This window comes from Xenia sp. Carnegie-2017, unplaced genomic scaffold, assembly GCF_021976095.1.
Source record: "Xenia sp. Carnegie-2017 unplaced genomic scaffold, XeniaSp_v1 HiC_scaffold_4, whole genome shotgun sequence".
NCBI classification, from domain to species: domain Eukaryota; kingdom Metazoa; phylum Cnidaria; class Anthozoa; order Malacalcyonacea; family Xeniidae; genus Xenia; species Xenia sp. Carnegie-2017.
The window spans coordinates 6670674-6688379 of NW_025813504.1; the positions used below are offsets into that span (position 1 = coordinate 6670674).

Sequence of the window (17706 nt, forward strand, 5' to 3'; positions counted from 1 at the left end):
GTTGTGTTACTAATTTGATAACCGCTTGTTCCGCCCTTGTTGTTACTTGCTATCTTCACTTTCTGAACAATGCAATAGTAAGCAATACTTTTGATATAAATTGCATAAAACTAAGACGAACGTACAGCATTTTACTGTGGACAAATAAAGCATGTTACGATGATATATATGATACATATAATTATAACATAATATATTATATGATATGAGATGATAAGATAAGATTTTTAATTGGCTGCTCTTGTGTACGCACCTCAGATTTATTTTTATCTAGGAAATAAATAATGTATTTTTTGTGAGAACTTTGGGAGAAATCGAGAGCAGATCAGTGCAAGCCCAAGATCGAAGGTCGATGCATGCCCCTGATTGAGAGACTGCAAAACAGACAAATTTAAAATAAACGTTAACGCTTGCCGTTTTCTTTTATAAGATACTCATAATTGATTTTCACATACTCATTTATAATATGATTGATGTGATCGGTTCAGTTCAGATCGGTTTGCAGGCGAAAACAAACACAGCTATTGACCAATCACTGCACGCGTCTTGTTTTAATTTTGTAAGTACTGTTACGTGATATTCTTCCTTGTGTAATGCCTATTGATTTCTAACCAGTAGTATGAAGTTTTCTAACACTCTCCATAATCTAAGATCTCATTTTCAACATGGTGATGATTTATTTACTAATAATTTACTTAATTCTTTACTTTGTTTGGTTGATTGCAAGGCTGTTCATGCGTAAATATTAAAAAGTGCAATTGTCAATAATAATCCCTAATATCCCTGAAAGCACAAGTTTACTTGTAATAAAATTTTCTACAAAATAAAGCCTTTTAAAAGAGATTAAGTCTGCTGAAAACAATGTTTTGTAAAATGAATTATTCTAAAAGTTTTTTGCTAATTTCAAATGGAATTTTGCCAGTCAGGTCACAATATTTTGCTCGACAAATTTCTTCAAAATCTTTATAAGTGAGATAACGAGGATTTGGATTCTCGTCCATTATCGCTTTAATGATATACTCAGCGCATTCGTCTGTTGTTTGATGGCTGGATGATGGCATTTGTTTTCCAACGTTGCTGTAGACTTTTTGAATCAATGCCTTCGTTTCATCGTCGTTTGACAATTGGTCAGGATCAAGGAATGAATTTATTAACAGTGGTGTTAATACTGGGCCGGGTTCAACAGCTATCATTCTAAAACAAAAAACCCTTTGTCACTAAAATTTCGAGTATATGGTTCTAGATGTGGTTTATCCAGGTTTGTGTAAGCCTGGATAGGAGTGAACTGTTATTATTAAATCAGGCTTCGACATTCTTAGCGGTTATCATTTTTAGACTCAAATGACCGCTTTTGAAAAACCTATCAATACTAAAACCAAAATCCGTTTCAGGACAGCTCTATAACCAAGACAGGTCCAAAACTTGAGTTGAAACTTTCGGGGGTGGCGTGCTATTTTGCCCGACATAAAGGGCGTGGCCATAGAATTGCCCGATGAATCTTCAAAGCTTGAAAAGGTAATTTATTGGACATATATAGACAGAAAAAGTTTAATAAAAAATTATACAAGTGATGAAATGGAATATAAAAATAAAATAATACTCAATACTTGCTATTTTGTTTTGTACAGGAGTCAGTAAAAAGTTAATGCAATTTTTAGTTGCCTACTTTCATGATCATTCATCTTGTTAAATAAAGTTTTACGGCGCTATACCTCATATTTTCCTGTCACAATAATGATTCGTGACATCATGCATTTTTTATAAACACTTAAAATTACGATGAATGCCAGTTCAACTTAATTTTGAGTTTTTAGAAGTTTGGTTACGAGCCCATTTCCCAACAGCTTACAACGATTCCGATCGCTATAAAAATATGTATTCGCGTTAATGAATACAAACTATAAAATTGACTCAACTAAGTGCAGTAAATGCTTTCTGAATACTTTGTAAGGTACTTATAACTTTTAACTGCACTCCAAGGAAACAATGTGTTTTGTGGCTAAGAAACAATGTTTCATAAATGCTCACGAAAAAGTAGAGGGCAACAACGAGGCGTGGATTTAATGCCAAAACTCAAGAGCACAAGAGTTTATTGTCAAAACGTTCATTAAAGTAGTCACTTGTTGCTTTTTTAACAAGAAGATTTTATCTGCCACCACTGACACTAAATTTTGCAAGCATATCTTTACACTTTTGCTGGAACAATTAATTAGAAATACTATAAAACTTACGCCAAAAGTTTGCGCGTATGAGTCCATCATTCATTACAAATAAAAACAACTAACTATACGCTGATACAAAGTAGAGCCTAATTTACATGGCAAAAACTAATCTGGATTAGTTTGGGTTGAAACCGGGTTAGTTTATTTTGGGCGATCTGGATTTAGGATAAAATTTACACGGATAACAACACGGACTAATCAACAAGGACAATAATAAGAATACAATTTTACAAACTTTCCGGTTGAAAGAATTTAATGTCGCAAATTTGGTTGCTTTCGTTGAGCTTACGAAACATTTATTTCCCTCTGTGAATTAAAAACAAATTTTTACATATTATGTTGACACATCATGCAATCGCCAAATATTTCGTAGTACATTATCTACAATTCCTTACGATCAATACGAGTACAAAACCCTACCCCATTAAGTGTATAATTATGAAAATTATATCTTTACAATGGTGCCTTATGTTTTCTGTCGTGTAGTACATCATATAGTATTTTTATCAATTTTTCAAAAAATTACTCTACAAATTTTCAGAAAATTCATTTTAAAAAGTAGATTTCGAAATATATCTTTTTGATTTTTGAGAAGAAGAATTTTAAGATTTTTTTCGACCTTTTTAAAGTGCAACTCTGGTCAAGTTTCACCCATCTTTTTTTCGCCTAATGAAAAACATAGGCTCTAAGAAACATTTTGGTGTATGTTTGATTATTTTTTACTTAGTATAAGGCCTTGTTTACACTATACAGGATTGCTATCGTAGCAGATTGAATATTCTTTAAATTAAAAGGCAGTGAAATTGTTCAACGTTAGAAACACAATCAAATAGACTAAATCTATGAGCTTAATAAGCTTTTACTCCGAACGGTTAACCCTTTAAAGCAAATAAAGATGTCGTGATCGGCGACTGCGGTATAGTGTTAACGCAGCCTCAGTTTTTTGATTTTAACACTAAAAATCGCTCCCTGATGCGAAATTTTACAAATGGCTCTTGACATAATAAGATGTACACACCTCGCAAGTTTTTGTAATATTATGAACAAATGTCAGCATGGACCATCTTTATTGTTAAATTAGTGTCGAAAAACGGGTTTTATTCCACAAAACTTGGCGAAAGTATCAAAAAGATAACTATCAATACAAATATTGGTTAATAAATCATGGAAGGACACAATATTGTCATAAAGTTCATCGACGAAGTTTATTACTGATTTCGCTGACAGCCATTATGAATATAAATATTAATCAAACTTACTTCTGCCGGTCTTCTACTTAATGTTGGATACTGCGATTATTAAGACAAGTTTGAAAATTTGTAACACTTGACCAGCAAGCTTTCTGCAATAACGTCTCGACCAACGGTGTTGTTGTAACTTGTAATTGTCACAGAGTTGATTGCTGAGAATATAGTAACTATTAACCATATTCTGTATACAGACATTACTGAACTGGAGAATCAACTCTTTTGGGATAATATACAGGTGCAAAGTGTGGCGTCCCTCAAATCATTATGTACATTAATAGCTAAGGCAATATTACAAATGTCAAATTTTACAAGTCATAGGTATTAAATTACAGGAGTGAAAGTAGAAATTATATTACAAGTTAGGAGGCGGAAAAGGGGCTAAAAGCGCGTTCAGACTGAGTGCAGGAGTACGATACCCTGGTTCGGTAACAAATCAGCAGTCCGTTCACACTACGTAGTACCCACTAGCTTGGTTATTTATAACTTCATGGTTTTCATTGTAAACAAGTTTTAAAACCAATGTGATGAATACGTGCTTCTCTGCACACATTACTCAGGGGTTGTCGTTCTCATTCGTGCTGTGCCCGAGCACCGTACTCGGATTAGTATCCGATTTTCTTGGTGCCCGGACCCAGGCACTTTGACTCGTGAACCATCAAAATGTTGCGTTCACATTGGTGCCCATGCCTGAGCACCGTACCGGGGCTCTCAGTCTGAACGCGCTATTAGAGGCTGTAGTCCCCAACAAGTAAATGGGGGGGGCTTAGCCACTCCCCCAATCAAAGAGGGGCTTGACATAGATGTTTTCTTAGTTATCGACAGCCGTTTTGAAAGTTTGCTTCTCCTATAGACTTTCATTTACTTGAAGTACTGTGAGTTAAGGATAGGAAGAAAATCGTGCGAAATTTGTTATCAGAACATGGCGTAAATATGGCAATATGGCGCAGTCTAGAATAAATATATTTTTCACTAGTCTGAGACCGAAACAAAAAAAGTTCGACAGCTGCAACTACAAAAAGCAAAAATGCCACTCCTCTAACAAGACATTTTTTTGTTATTCAGCCACCCACCCACCCCCCCAAATCAAAACATCTTCCGCCGCCACTGGTTAAAATTGGACTTAAGACGTATTTGCTTGCTGAGATCTAGTTTGATGAAGTTGCTTAATATAAAGTATACAAGATAACAATAAAGATAAAATTGTGGTCCATACAAAATGTGTAACTAATATTCTGATGCTAAGAAATTATTGAAACTACATTGGCATATCTTCACTTTTATTGATACCCAACATTCAAATATCAAATGCAGTCATTATATTTCCGGCAGGATGTTTCCTGAACTTTATAAAGGTATTGCAGATGATTATATCAATTCATAGATCACTTGTAGTTCTTGTTCACTAACTGTTGTGTGTTATTAGCCTGATGGCTCACTCTAATAATTTTATAGCGATAACTTTTTCTCTTTTTCTTTCACCACGCTCATCTATTATCCAGGAATACAGTTCAATTTTACAACTGATAGAGACTTGCGAGGATAAATTAACTGTTTAATAAAAGTATAGAGGAGAGGTATGAATAAACAAAACACATCCACAAGTTCATATCTCAAGATAACCTTTCTACGTTTGACTGGGTTCTCTTAATTGCCTTGACTTCATAAGGAAATGCAGCCTTCCGCTGTTTTCAAATGACACATATTGAGTGATTAGGCAAGGATCCCATGTACATAAAGGAAAAAATCGTCAAAAAGCGAAAGGGTTCGAAGTTTTAAGCTGCCATTCCATTTCTCTGTTTATGAGCAAACTTTGGGTGCCTGCATATGCTTTAGGAAACTTTACATTGCGTATGACGAATATTAGTGTAAATCGATAAGTTAGGATCACCAGAAACACAATGATATGACGTCACAAGGCTCATCTCAAAAATTCACACCGGGAGTGCTAAGAATCGTTACTATGGGGAACTGTATAATCGGTTTGGAAAAATTAAATGAAATTCTGTTTTCAGTTTCGTGTTCAGCACATTGACGTCTATAAGATTGGCTTAGAAAAAGAGGGGGTCAAATTGGCCAGTGTAGCACTTTAACTAAACAATTGATTAACTAATAAATGATTATTAGCTCGATAGCTTTAAGAGTGGTGTGGTATGAGTAAAGTGGCGTGACTAATGAACGAATAAAAACAAATTTTGATGTATAAAATCGTGAATTTAAAAAGCACTGCGGATGACTTTTTATGTTATTTTTTCCAGCTTCTTTCTAGTATGATATTTTTCCGACAATTATTGCACTTTTTTTAAGGAAATGCCACCCAAGCTTCTCATAATTTCTAAAGACTCACCCTCAATTTTTGTATATATTCTTTTGCGAAAATAAATACTTCGTTGATAATGGCGAGGAGGGATCGTCGACAAAAATCACTGACAAGTTTTAGAAAATTGAGCAAGCTCAAACTTACTGTATATTGAAAGAGACAAGCTCGGCAGCCAACGAATCAGTAATTCCTTCCACAGCATATTTTGTTGAAGAATACACACTAACAAACGGCATTGCACATAATCCTAAAATTGAACTGATGTTTATAATACGACCTTTCTTATTCTTTTTCATTGACGGAACAACAGCTCGTATCATGCGCAGCACACCAAAGACGTTAGTATTGTATATGTTCTCGATGCTCTCCCAAGGATGAGATTCAATGGCAGATGGAAGGGTGGTGCCAGCATTGTTCACTAAAATGGACAAATTTCTTAAATTGTTTGACTACAAAAGTATTGTTGAATTTTTTTGTTAGGATAATACAAAGAAATACTGTTTGTGTTCGTTTTGAATGTTAGGTTGTCAAAACGTCAGTCACTACTAAGACTGGAATGGTCCTTCTTAGGACTCCAGTAACCTGGACAATCTTCTGCAAACAAGTGGCTATAGACAAAACTTGCAAATTATAAGCATTAAAACTAAATTATACATCACAAAATTTATATTTATAAAAATTGAAAAGTGCTCAAGGAGTCCGACATTCGGTTGTTTCTGGCAGCTTCCACTTACAACATTATTTTTTGATCAAACACACTCAAACTTTAGAAATATGAACTGTGCGGAAATATTGAAGAATGCCTGTAAAGTTTACAGATGCTTTTGAATAGGATAACTGTTTGCGTTGTTATGGCAAACATGTCTCATTTTCTTTAACGCTTTTATTCCCTAGTTTTGAAAGAATTGATCGTATCCTTTTTTTTTCGTTCAGTGAATTTTTCTGACTATAGTTATTCACTCAAGAAGCATTATGTTTAACATTGAAGGAATTCTATATATAATTTTCTGAGATGCTTGAAAATTTCGTCTACATGAAAATTTATTAGTAAATTTTGTTCTAATTCGCGTATGTTATATTTTTGTAGTAATAAACATCCACACGAACTTTTATCAAATTTTACCGAAGAAAAAACGAAAAAATCTTCAATAAAGTCGCCAGGCGTTTATATAAAAAAATCCACTCGACACAAGCACAATATGCGCATACGAATTGTCACTAGTCCCCTGCATAGAAACTGTAGGGAGCATTCTTAATTCTTTGGCCCGAAAACAAACATTGGCAGGTGATAATTCTCTTCAGGACAAGAAAAATTGCGCATTAATTTATTATTGTGTTTAACTTTGTCTTATATGAAAGGCTTTTAGAAAAAGGCGATTTTTGTTTGCAATGAAATAACTTCGTAAATATATTCCTGCAGGTAGAGCCAAAAGCCAATCATGTCACAGACCTCTATCCCTTGCAAATTTGCAATTTCCAATGCAACTCTTTAAACTTTTACTGTTACAATGAACAATCACATGTTCATTGTTAAGATTTTGTGACACAAACAATAATGTCTATTGTTATGTGATCACATTTAGGTGAAAATCGTTGAAAAACATTTATTTCTTTGTATTTCTTGTTTTAATGATATCACAGTATTGTGTGACATCATTTTTTTATTTTCTTTTATGTTCAGCAAATGAAATTACTCTTGAAAATATTTGATGCCAACTTTTAATAATAATTACTAGGGATGTTTGATATTCCAAGAAGTTGAATAGTCCAAAAAATGCTTATTAAAGGTAGCATTTCAAAGGAGCTTCATTCTTTTTATATTATTTGTCCAAGAAGCTGGTACATATTTGGTAGTGGTAGAGTTTTGGACAAAAAGCCAGAGAAAGCCTTTAAGGTATCTCTATTAATCTTAATCACGCAATGCTATAATTATATCAAAATAATTATCTACATAAAAAACAATGATTACTTTGTGTTACCTAAAATTACAAATTTTGATACAACTTTGTATTTTATTATAAATATCCAGTTGAGTTTTTGAACTTGTATTTCAGAATAATGGTTGTATTTTATTAATAGGTTATACTTTTCATTATAGAATTAAGAAATTCAAAACTGATCGACAATGATTAGTTCTTTCTTGATCACACAAACAGAATGAATGGAATAAAAGCCAAATTTTCATTTTTATGAACAAAAATAAAGCTTTGCAGAGTGGAAGAATTTCAATTAAATTATTTCTAGGATTTGTTATTAGTAAATATTTCACATTTTTTTCATCACTTCAAAATGATTGAATATCTAACAAACACATATGGTGTACCAAAATTTGTAACCAATTGCTAAATTAATAGACTGGTAACAACTAAGGAGTGTGCACATAATCGATAAATTAATTTATGATTAGGTATGGAAAAATCTACAAGAAGTTTTAGCTTTCTGGTAAGCAATCAGTAACTACAGCATAAGAATTCCTACATAAATCACAAATTACAACAAATATACAAATATGTTCAAAAATTGTCACACACGATGTAAAAATATATCATCTGGATCATTTACAAAAAAACGTAAAATAGTTTGTACTTAAAATTATTGCCTCCTACAAGGATGGCTCAATCAATATCATTTGTAGACATTTTTCTCATTATGAACAAATAATAGTTTGTGAAGATTAAAAGACAATGGCAATGGATTTTTTTTCATACGTTTATCATAGATAGCTATGGAATAGTTAATTTCGTGTTTTCGTGTCTCTTTTATTTTTGATGTCGAGAAAATTTGACATAAAGTTGAATCCGTATCCGCCATTTTTGAAAAAAAGCCTTATGCTAAATTATGCCGGAATACAGTACTGACGTCTTTGGCTGATATCAACTGAATGAAACAATATAAAATAATAGTTTTATAATAATATATAGCACATTTGTTCCCTGGAATTTTAAAACAAAAACAACAGTCGGCGGTTGTTAAGATTAACAAAAGTTGTGTAGTTTACCACGCGTATATACTTTTCCATTATTTAGTCGTTATAAGACGTAGAAATGTTTATTTTAGCAGATCTTACAACTAGGCTTTCGCGACATACCAAGTGTAAGCCCAGACAACAATAAGCGTGTTTTGTACACTGAACATTTCGTGCAATTCCTTCACTTCAGGTTCATATTGATAGGACAGAACCTCACCCGGTTGATTTTCGTGTATGTCATCCATTACAGCAAAAAACCGGTAAAATATGCTTTAAATGTGTTGTAACGCAGTCAATCACAAAGTATATAGTATTGTTGTTTTGACTGCTCACCAGCCAAGACCTCACTACCGCTCGAGATAATTTTATCAAAATTTTATCCAAGATGGCGAAATTTATAAAACTTTTGCTGCAAATATCTCAGCAACAAAATATTTTTGAAAAAAAATTTGCTATTTTAGTTGTTAGACATCACAAAGGTTTAAAAATATACCATAAAAATTTTCGTTGCCAATGTCCAATTGCAATCATAATTATATTAATTATGTTATTAACTACATATTAATTTTCGCTTTATGTTAAAGACTAAGCAGTCTAATACTGTCTTATTATTGTAATGTGTATTAAAAAATTAACAAATTGCTTAGTTGATTTGGTACTAAATAACTATAATGAGCAAGAATCACGAAAGTTACTCGTGATTTGACAAGGTATAATGTATCGTTAACGCACCTAATACGTCGATTTTGCCCTCCTTTTTCAATATCTGTGTTACAGCAGCGTTAACAGAATCTTCTGAACAGACATCCAGTTCGATTACAACAATATTGCTACATCCAGCAGTTTTCTCTAAAAACGCATCTTTCTTGCTCGTATTTCTCATTGATGCGTACACTTTAAATTTCGTACTAGTTTGTTTAGCAAGCAATTCAGCCGTCGATAACCCTACACCGGATGATGTTCCAGTAATGAGAACAATTTCTTTAGACATTTCAACGTTTTTGTGGTTTTGGCCTCAGGTTTTTCTACAACTACAAGAGTATTTAGGATGTGAGGTTGTACTTTGTAATGCCACTTTAAAAGTGGCCTGATTTCAATCAGCGTGAGGCCAAAGCTACAAATCAAATCTGACCAAACCCAGCAGATCTGCCAGGCCCATCAAATACACTTTTTCAGCCTGTATTCGTATTCTGTATGACATGCGGTGATTAGAGGCAGTTTCCATAGTTAACGTGAGCTTAATTGCTACTTTAAAATTGTTACTCCCCCCAAAACAATTCAAGCTGTAATGTATTAATATATATAATCCAATACGGACTACCAAAAATCCACAAAGAAAACAACCCGCTTCGCTGATCTTGTCTATTCCAAGACACCTATATATGAACTATCAAAATGTCTGTCTAATATTCTCCATCCAACAGTCAAAAATTCATCTCGCACCATCAAAACGCCACCACTTTCCTCGCCAACATTGACAACATCAAACTACGACCAGATAAAGCCCTAATATCCTACGTTGTAACATCACTCTTTACATCCATACCATTAGACATAGCAAAAAAAATAACAAACGAACTACTCAAAAATAATAAGTCTTGGCAGTCTATGACACAACTAAACAAAAATGACATCCTAGACTTACTCAACCTTCGCCTCTCCACTGAATTCTCCTACCAAAACTCATACTACAGACAAATTCCAGGCACACCAATGGGGTCACCACTATCCACCTTCAACTCAGAAGCTGTCATGCAGCACCTCGAAACACAAGGACAAACATAGGACAAACATTAAAGAAAATTGAAACAAGACTCACAGAACACAAAAACGCCATTAAACGGCGAGACCGAGCTAGCTAAAGGCAAAACATATTCACGTAAATAATCTTGCACGTATTCCACTGGACAGAAACTAAAGTAGTCGGACGCGCACAGAAAAAACACCCACGCGAATTCAAAGAATCTTGGTATAGTAAAGACGATGCAATAAACAGTCATATTGACATACCCATCATATATATGTCAATAGTAATATCAAATGGCAAAGGATTCATGAGATTATTCCCGAGTTTTAATGTCAGCGCTGTTCTGGTTATGTATATCAATAATTGAATCCTCGAGAAAAATTTCAGTTGGGTTTCAAATGCCTATATTGTTTGCTTATCTTTGTTAAACCTTAAATGAACAAACTCCTGCAAAGTCAAAAATAACGACCATGCATCATTGGATGTGGATAAGCATGAAACGTGTAACTGGAATACAAAGTGAGAAACAAACTGAAACGGCTACTGCAAAGAAGAAAAAAATGCAAGTTTCGGAAGTAAATATAAAACCAACAATCCGCCAGTGACGACAAAACGTGGACTAAAAAGAAGAAACCTTTTAAGAAAGGTTTTTTACTATTTTCAAATGGAATATTTCCAGTAAGGTCACGATACTTTGCCCGAGCAGTTTCTCGAAAGATTTTCAAAGTAATTAAGATAGCGAGGATAAGGATTTTCGTTCGTGATCGCTTTCATGATATACTCAGCGCATTCATCAGATGTTTGAGGGTTGGGAAAATGTTTTCGAAAATTACTCAAAAAAATTTCAACAAAAGCCTTCGTTTTATCATCTTGACAATTGATCTGGATCGAGGGATGTATTTTCTAATTTTGTAATACCAACGGAACAAAAGTTCGTATCATGTGCAACAACATGTATTCACTGAGCAATGTTATTGTTTCCAAGACCTGGATTAAGCATGGGATTAAGGGATCAATTGGCTAAAAATACTTATAATTCACTTGCGGGAGAAATACCCATAGCGAACCCGCACAGAATCAGCACGCCTAAAATTGTGCTGAATTTGGAAACTAAAATCTGTCTCTTGATTGGTTTATTGCCATTGTGCTGACTAACGAGCCGCCGTTTTTTCTGAAATGTTCAAGCGGTGTTGTGCGAAATTTCTATGGGGTGCCATATCCGCCAAAATTACACTAAATGTAATTATTCTTATTTTTAAACATTATATGTAGTAAATTAAATATTATTAACCTTCCTGTTTTCAATTATTCACTGCATTTTTTATTATTATTCAGCTTTATTTCAATTATGTAGCATATTTTCTATCATTATTCAGCCTTATTTCAATTATTCAGCACATTACTATCACTATTCAGCCTTATTTCAATTATTCAGCTTATTACTTATCATTGTTCAGCCTTATTTCAATTATTCAGCATATTACTTATCTTTATTCAGCCTTATTTCAATTATTCAGCCTTATTTCAATTATTCAGCATATATTTTTTATTATCCAGCATATTTTTATCATAATTCAGACTGGTCTGTTATTTGCAGCATATGTTTTACTATCCAGTGGTCTGGCACTATTACTTACGTTTGTTTTGGCTATGAAACTTACTTGCAATATCGATCGGTGAAGACTATTTAAATTAGTTCAACTTGCAGAGAGAACAGTTATTGTTATTGGGGCTCTAGCAAGATTTTGAGGTACCATTTGAAAAGATAAAAAAAAACGAGGGAAAAATTGGTTGAAATGATGGAAGTAGAAGGTGAAACACAAACACTGAGAGAAACGATTCGTTGTAGAATTTTAAAAGTAAGAGATCGTTTAAATCGGTGTGATATCAAATTGGAAATGCAAGACGTATTGGAAGTTGTCGATGAATTGATACAATACGTTGTTCTACTAGATTCATTTGAAAGGGTCTCTGAACAGGTTTTAAACTATTTAATCCAAGCTCGTAACGCGCTATCCAGGGAAAGTATCAGAGCCACTTTTGAATATGAGTCGTGCGATATTGCTAATGCTGGCAGTCCTTCACTGTGTATCGGAAAAGAGCAAATTGAATATCTTCTGAGTTGCAGTTTTACAGTCAATCAAATCAGCGAAATACTACATGTATCGAAGTGCACTATAGAACGTTGCATGAGTGCATATAACGTGACAGGAGTGAACAGATTTACAGAAATTGGCGATCAACAACTTGATAACAATGTTAACTGCGTTAAACAAATTGCGCCCGATTGCCGTTCAAAGCTTCTTTCCGGTTATCTGCGGCAATGAATATTTATGTCGTGTCCGAGAATCCCATACTCGTGTAGATTCCTTAGGTGTTCTTGCCAGGCAATGCAGGGCTGTCCATCGTATGTTGTATAATGTTGCTGAACCTCTTGCTTTAAGGCAAATAGAAGAAAACGATGAACTTGTCCGTTGGCGCTTTGTGGTTCATGGGTGTGTCGATGGATACAATCGTATCCCTTTTTTACAACGTGGTAATAATAACAGAGCGGCTACTCTTCATAGCCTGTTTAGGAAAGCTATTGACGATTGGGGTCTTCCATCACGTTTACGATGCGATAAAGGAGGAGAAAATGTTGATGTTGTGCTGTACATGTTAAAGCATCCTCAACGTCCCCCTGGACAAGGATCAGCGATTACTGGAAAAAGTGTGCATAACCAGAGAATATAGAGCGTCTTTGGCGCGATGTGTTTGAAAGCGTTTTAAAGTCCTTTTACAATTTGTTCTATTCAATGGAGGATCATAGGATTTTGAATTCTGGTGATGAAGCAGACATTTGGTCTCTTCACTTCGTCTTTATGAAGGAAATCAACTATTGTCTGTTTCGATGGCTTGAAGCTTTGTTCCAGCAGAACTTGAAGTTGAAGCATCAATAAAAAAGGTGCCAGAAAATATATTCTCTCTCAACGCAGAAGTGACAAATGAATTGAATACAATTTTAAGAGAAGTTATTGACACTAATGGTGATGTTATAGAGCAGTACCATGTGGTAAGAGATTATGTCAAACAACTGGATTCACGGTAACCTTCAATGAATTTCTCAGATCTATGATATGTCAAAAAATTAGAAATTGAACTTAGAATTTCTAAATCTTTATTTCTCATATTGATATGGTGTTAACAATACATCTCAATTAAGAAGGAAATAGACATGGACAGTGTGTTTATTCCAATTATAAGGTAAATGAAAGAATCTTTATTCATAAACGCATGTTTCTGAATTACTAAACAAAACAAAATTTATCATGAAAGTATGTGAGCAACTAGTAATATCTAATGTACAATCCACTTTAAATGTCAATGACAACCACCATAAAATGATAATCTATTTTCTTTTTCAATGAACAATGTAAACAAAAGGCGTTGCATTGAATAATGCAAATTGAATATCTGATATTGAGCAAAACGGTCAAATATCGATGATTTATGAGCAAGAATGTTAACTCATTCCAGTAATAAATATTTTAGAAAACCATCTGCAAAAACGCAGGAAATAGCGTTTTTCGCAATCCAATTTTAAAATTTTACAGGGGAACATGCTTCTGCCCCCCCCCCTAGAAAAGTCTTGCTAATGGTGCGACATTGTGCCTAAGTTCATATACGAAGCTGAATCCGCCCCTGAAGCGCAGGACGCGTAAGACAATGGTGTCGTAGATCTTCTCGACGTTATCCCAAGTCGGCACTTTAACAGCACAACGTCTGGAAGCACCAGCATTTAGTAAATTAATAAAATAATTTTTTATAGAAAAGTTATACCAGCATTACTCTACTGATTTTCAATTGAGAGCAAATAGCAAAGCAATATATAGGAAAGCAATAGATATCGAGTAGAGAATAGCTGCTGAACCTGTTACAATGAGAAATATCTTGCAATGTTAATTTACGCCCTCCAGAATTGTATTCAAACTAACTTAATACGTAAATCCCCCTTCCAAAATAATCGAGTTGAGCAAGCCAAGACAAATCGAGTGAGGTGAGTTTAACTACTTTATAGCAATAACAACCCGGTATAATTTATTTATACACAACTTCTCATGCCAGCTCATGTAGTGGCTGTAGTTTATTTGCTCTTAACTGCTCCAACACACTTGCTTATTTGCTCATAAATGCATTTTGGAACCTAAAAACATCACGTCACATTTTGCAGATTTAGTGGAAAAGTATTTAATCAGGGTTTCAACTTTCACCGACACAAAGAAGAGTAATGTTCACAAATGAATCTTAGAGAATTGTCTTAATCAGGATGAAACAGTCAAGAAGGAGATCTACAAATTAATCACAACGTAAAATGTCAGCAGAAAGGGTGTCCGAGACTGAAAAGTAAAGTGATCCTTGTGAACTGCTAGATGAAGCAAGAAAAAGAAGTAACGAGAATTCATACTTTCTACTCTATAGGGCAGTCAAAGGGACAATACAAAGACAATGTTAGCTAAAATAAAGACTTGCACACTTAAATACTCATGAGACAGTTCTTCTACAATTGTTAGGTCAGAGTTCTAATTTTAAACATTAACTATTAACTATTAAGAACTATTACATTATTGTTTTGACCATTCTCCATGGTATTTACTCTTTTTAAAACAATCTTTAAAGTCCATGTTGGAATTCAAGGAGTGGATCATGTAGTGGAACTCATGGACAGATGTAGTGCATGTCTCATGCGACTCATGCGACTCTCGTAAATTAACATTTGGTAGATGTTTTGAGGCTGATGACTTTTACTGAGGCTGTTGATTTTTAGTTGGCATAGATTATTTTTACAAGAGAGCAGAAATTCAGGTTTGGCATATTTTAAACATCACATCTGGAGTCTTCACCTCAAACGAAAACTTCATGTTTCTAAATTTTTCGATTAATAATAATTATTCTAAGATTGTTATATGCAGTGCGGTGTTTTGAAATTATAATAATCTTACATTATACAATCCTTTCACGGGAAAACATTAGCCCAACATATTGACCTGGTCTCCACTGTGTGACTTCATAGCTCAGTTGGTTAGAGCACTGCACCGGCACCGCAGAGGTCATGGGTTCGAATCCCGTTGAGTCACCTGAACTTTCAGGTTTATGAGACAATTGCTTAAATTGTCCAGCAAAGTGCGAAGATCATATCTTCATTCAATAATTATTCTAGTTACATACATAACATTACTGTTTAGTTATTTGTTAGCTGTTTAGTTTTGACCGTCGTAAATAACTTATAGAGTAGATTATTCGTAAAAATGTGTCCCAAACTTTTGACTAAAAAATTCATCACGCGTCGTGATTCATAATGCACACCAACATACAGACGGACGTAATAATAATAATAATAATAATAATTATAGCTAATCTTTATTGAGGATGCCAACATCACTAAAATGTGGTTTACAGAGGGGTCTTCTAAAAGTAACTAAATATAATATAACTACTTAAAAATAAAAGGAAAAAGAATACAAATTGAAAAATATGAAGATAAAACTACATCATTTGAAAATTAGCATGCTAGAAACGAAACTAATTAAAATAGTTCTTTGTTGTTACCACGCTTAAATTGGCTTAAGATGGGCACATCTTTTAGGGAAAGGGTAAGGCATTCCAAACGTCGTCTGCAAAATTTATTGTTATCCAGTGCCCCCATCTTCTGTGTGCGAATGATTTTCGGATACTTTGCTTTTATCGTGTATTGTGGTTATGATAGTTACTGTTAAATCGGCAGTGAAATGTGTGCACAAAAAGGTTATTAACTTCCTTACACATAAAAATAGCACGATGCTCGGCTCTCCGCCTTTCTAGGGGTTTCCAATGGAGTTTTGAAAGTGCATCGCTGGCGGAAGCAGTAGGGGGGAGATATACAATGATTCGCGCAGCCTTATTGTGAAGGATCTGTAGCTCTGTCATAATTGTAGTGTTGCCCCGGTCTCCCCATATTATATCGCCGTAGTCAAAAAGGGAAAGAACAAAAGAATTAAAGAAAGTTATTCGAGCGCTTAGTGGGAGACACGACTTGATGCGCCGCAAAAGGCCTAGCTTCTTGTTTATCTTATTACGCATGTGTTCAAAATGATCCTCCCAAGTAAGATTTGGATTGATAATTAATCCTAAGATGCTCACCATCGGATGAAATAACAATGGAATCGATTCTACCTAGTCTCGAGTTACTACCTATTAGCATAAATTGGGATTTCTTGATGTTAAGAGTAAGTTGATTCAGTTTCAACCAATCACATACTTCTCTGAGGTCCGAGTTCATCTTAGTTTCGATTTCTGAAATAAGTTTGGAGGTTAAATTTAGAACAGTCTCATCAGCGTACAAATAATGTTACAAAATCCAAGGACGTTTGGTAAGTCATTCATTTAGATTACAAAGAATAGCGGGCCTAAGATTGAGACTTGGGCAACTCGGACAGATACTGTGTCTGGGCCAGATTGAGCTCTGCCACAGCAAGTAACTTGGTTTCTGTTGGAAAGGAAAGAATCAAACCAGTTCTGTGCTGTATCATCCAGACCAAAGCGAGACAGTTTACGTAGCAGGATGGAGTGATTCACTGTGTCGAACGCCTTTGTCAGATCTAAAAAGAAGGTCCCTGTAAGAGTGCCGTTGCCCATGCCAAGGAGAAACTGATCAATAAACTGTGCAGAAGCTGTGACAGTCGAGGATTTGAGTCGAAAACCAAACTGTTTTGACGAGATTAGGTTATTCTCTGTTAGGTGGCCATAGAATTGAGTGCGAACAGCATTTTCTAAGATCTAACTTAACGTTGGCTGTACTGAGATTGGCCTGTCGTTGGACGCGTCGTGTTTGTCACCTTTCTTAAAAAGGGGTACGACCCTCGTGTTTTTCCAAACAGAAGGAAAAGTTCCTGTTTGTAGCGATGAATTGAATAGTGACATCAACGAAGCGCAATAATATGTCCAGAGTCCTTAAGCAGGTGGGCACTGACTTTATCTAACCCAGTAGCTTTGTTGGGTTTTAAACGCTTGATAGCTTCCCTGACAAAACTTTCAGATATCAGCCGGAAAGAAAACCCGGAACCAGTTATATTAGGATTGACCTCGGGCTGGTTAGAGAACGACAGGTCCGAAAATTTTCCGGCAAGTTTTCTACCGATACTTACAAAGAAGGTGTTTAAAGCAGTGGCAATTGACTCGTCAGAGGT

The 17706-nt window shown here is 34.7% G+C and overlaps 1 protein-coding gene across 1 annotated transcript; it reads right to left on the reverse strand.

The window, feature by feature from the left end:
- Positions 1-638: 638 nt before the first annotated feature.
- On the reverse strand, positions 639-9850 carry LOC124455797 (retinol dehydrogenase 8-like). The gene is made up of 3 exons (XM_047006418.1): positions 9490-9850; positions 5934-6207; positions 639-1194 (listed from the first exon to the last, which is right to left on the reverse strand). The coding sequence occupies exons 1-3, from the start codon at positions 9746-9748 to the stop codon at positions 879-881; spliced, it is 849 nt and encodes a 282-aa protein (XP_046862374.1). The 5' UTR covers positions 9749-9850; the 3' UTR covers positions 639-878.
- Positions 9851-17706: the final 7856 nt, after the last annotated feature.

Bases quoted from the DNA above. Each gene is read 5' to 3' on its own strand.
- LOC124455797 (XM_047006418.1), bottom strand. From the start codon at position 9,748: ATGTCTAAAGAAATTGTTCTCATTACTGGAACATCATCCGGTGTAGGG. The intron at 6,208-9,489 runs GTGCGTTAACGA...TGTCCATTTTAG, and splicing joins GGGCAAAATCGACGTATTAG to TGAACAATGCTGGCACCACC. The intron at 1,195-5,933 runs GTAAGTTTGAGC...TTTTTGTTTTAG, and splicing joins CTTGTCTCTTTCAATATACA to AATGATAGCTGTTGAACCCG.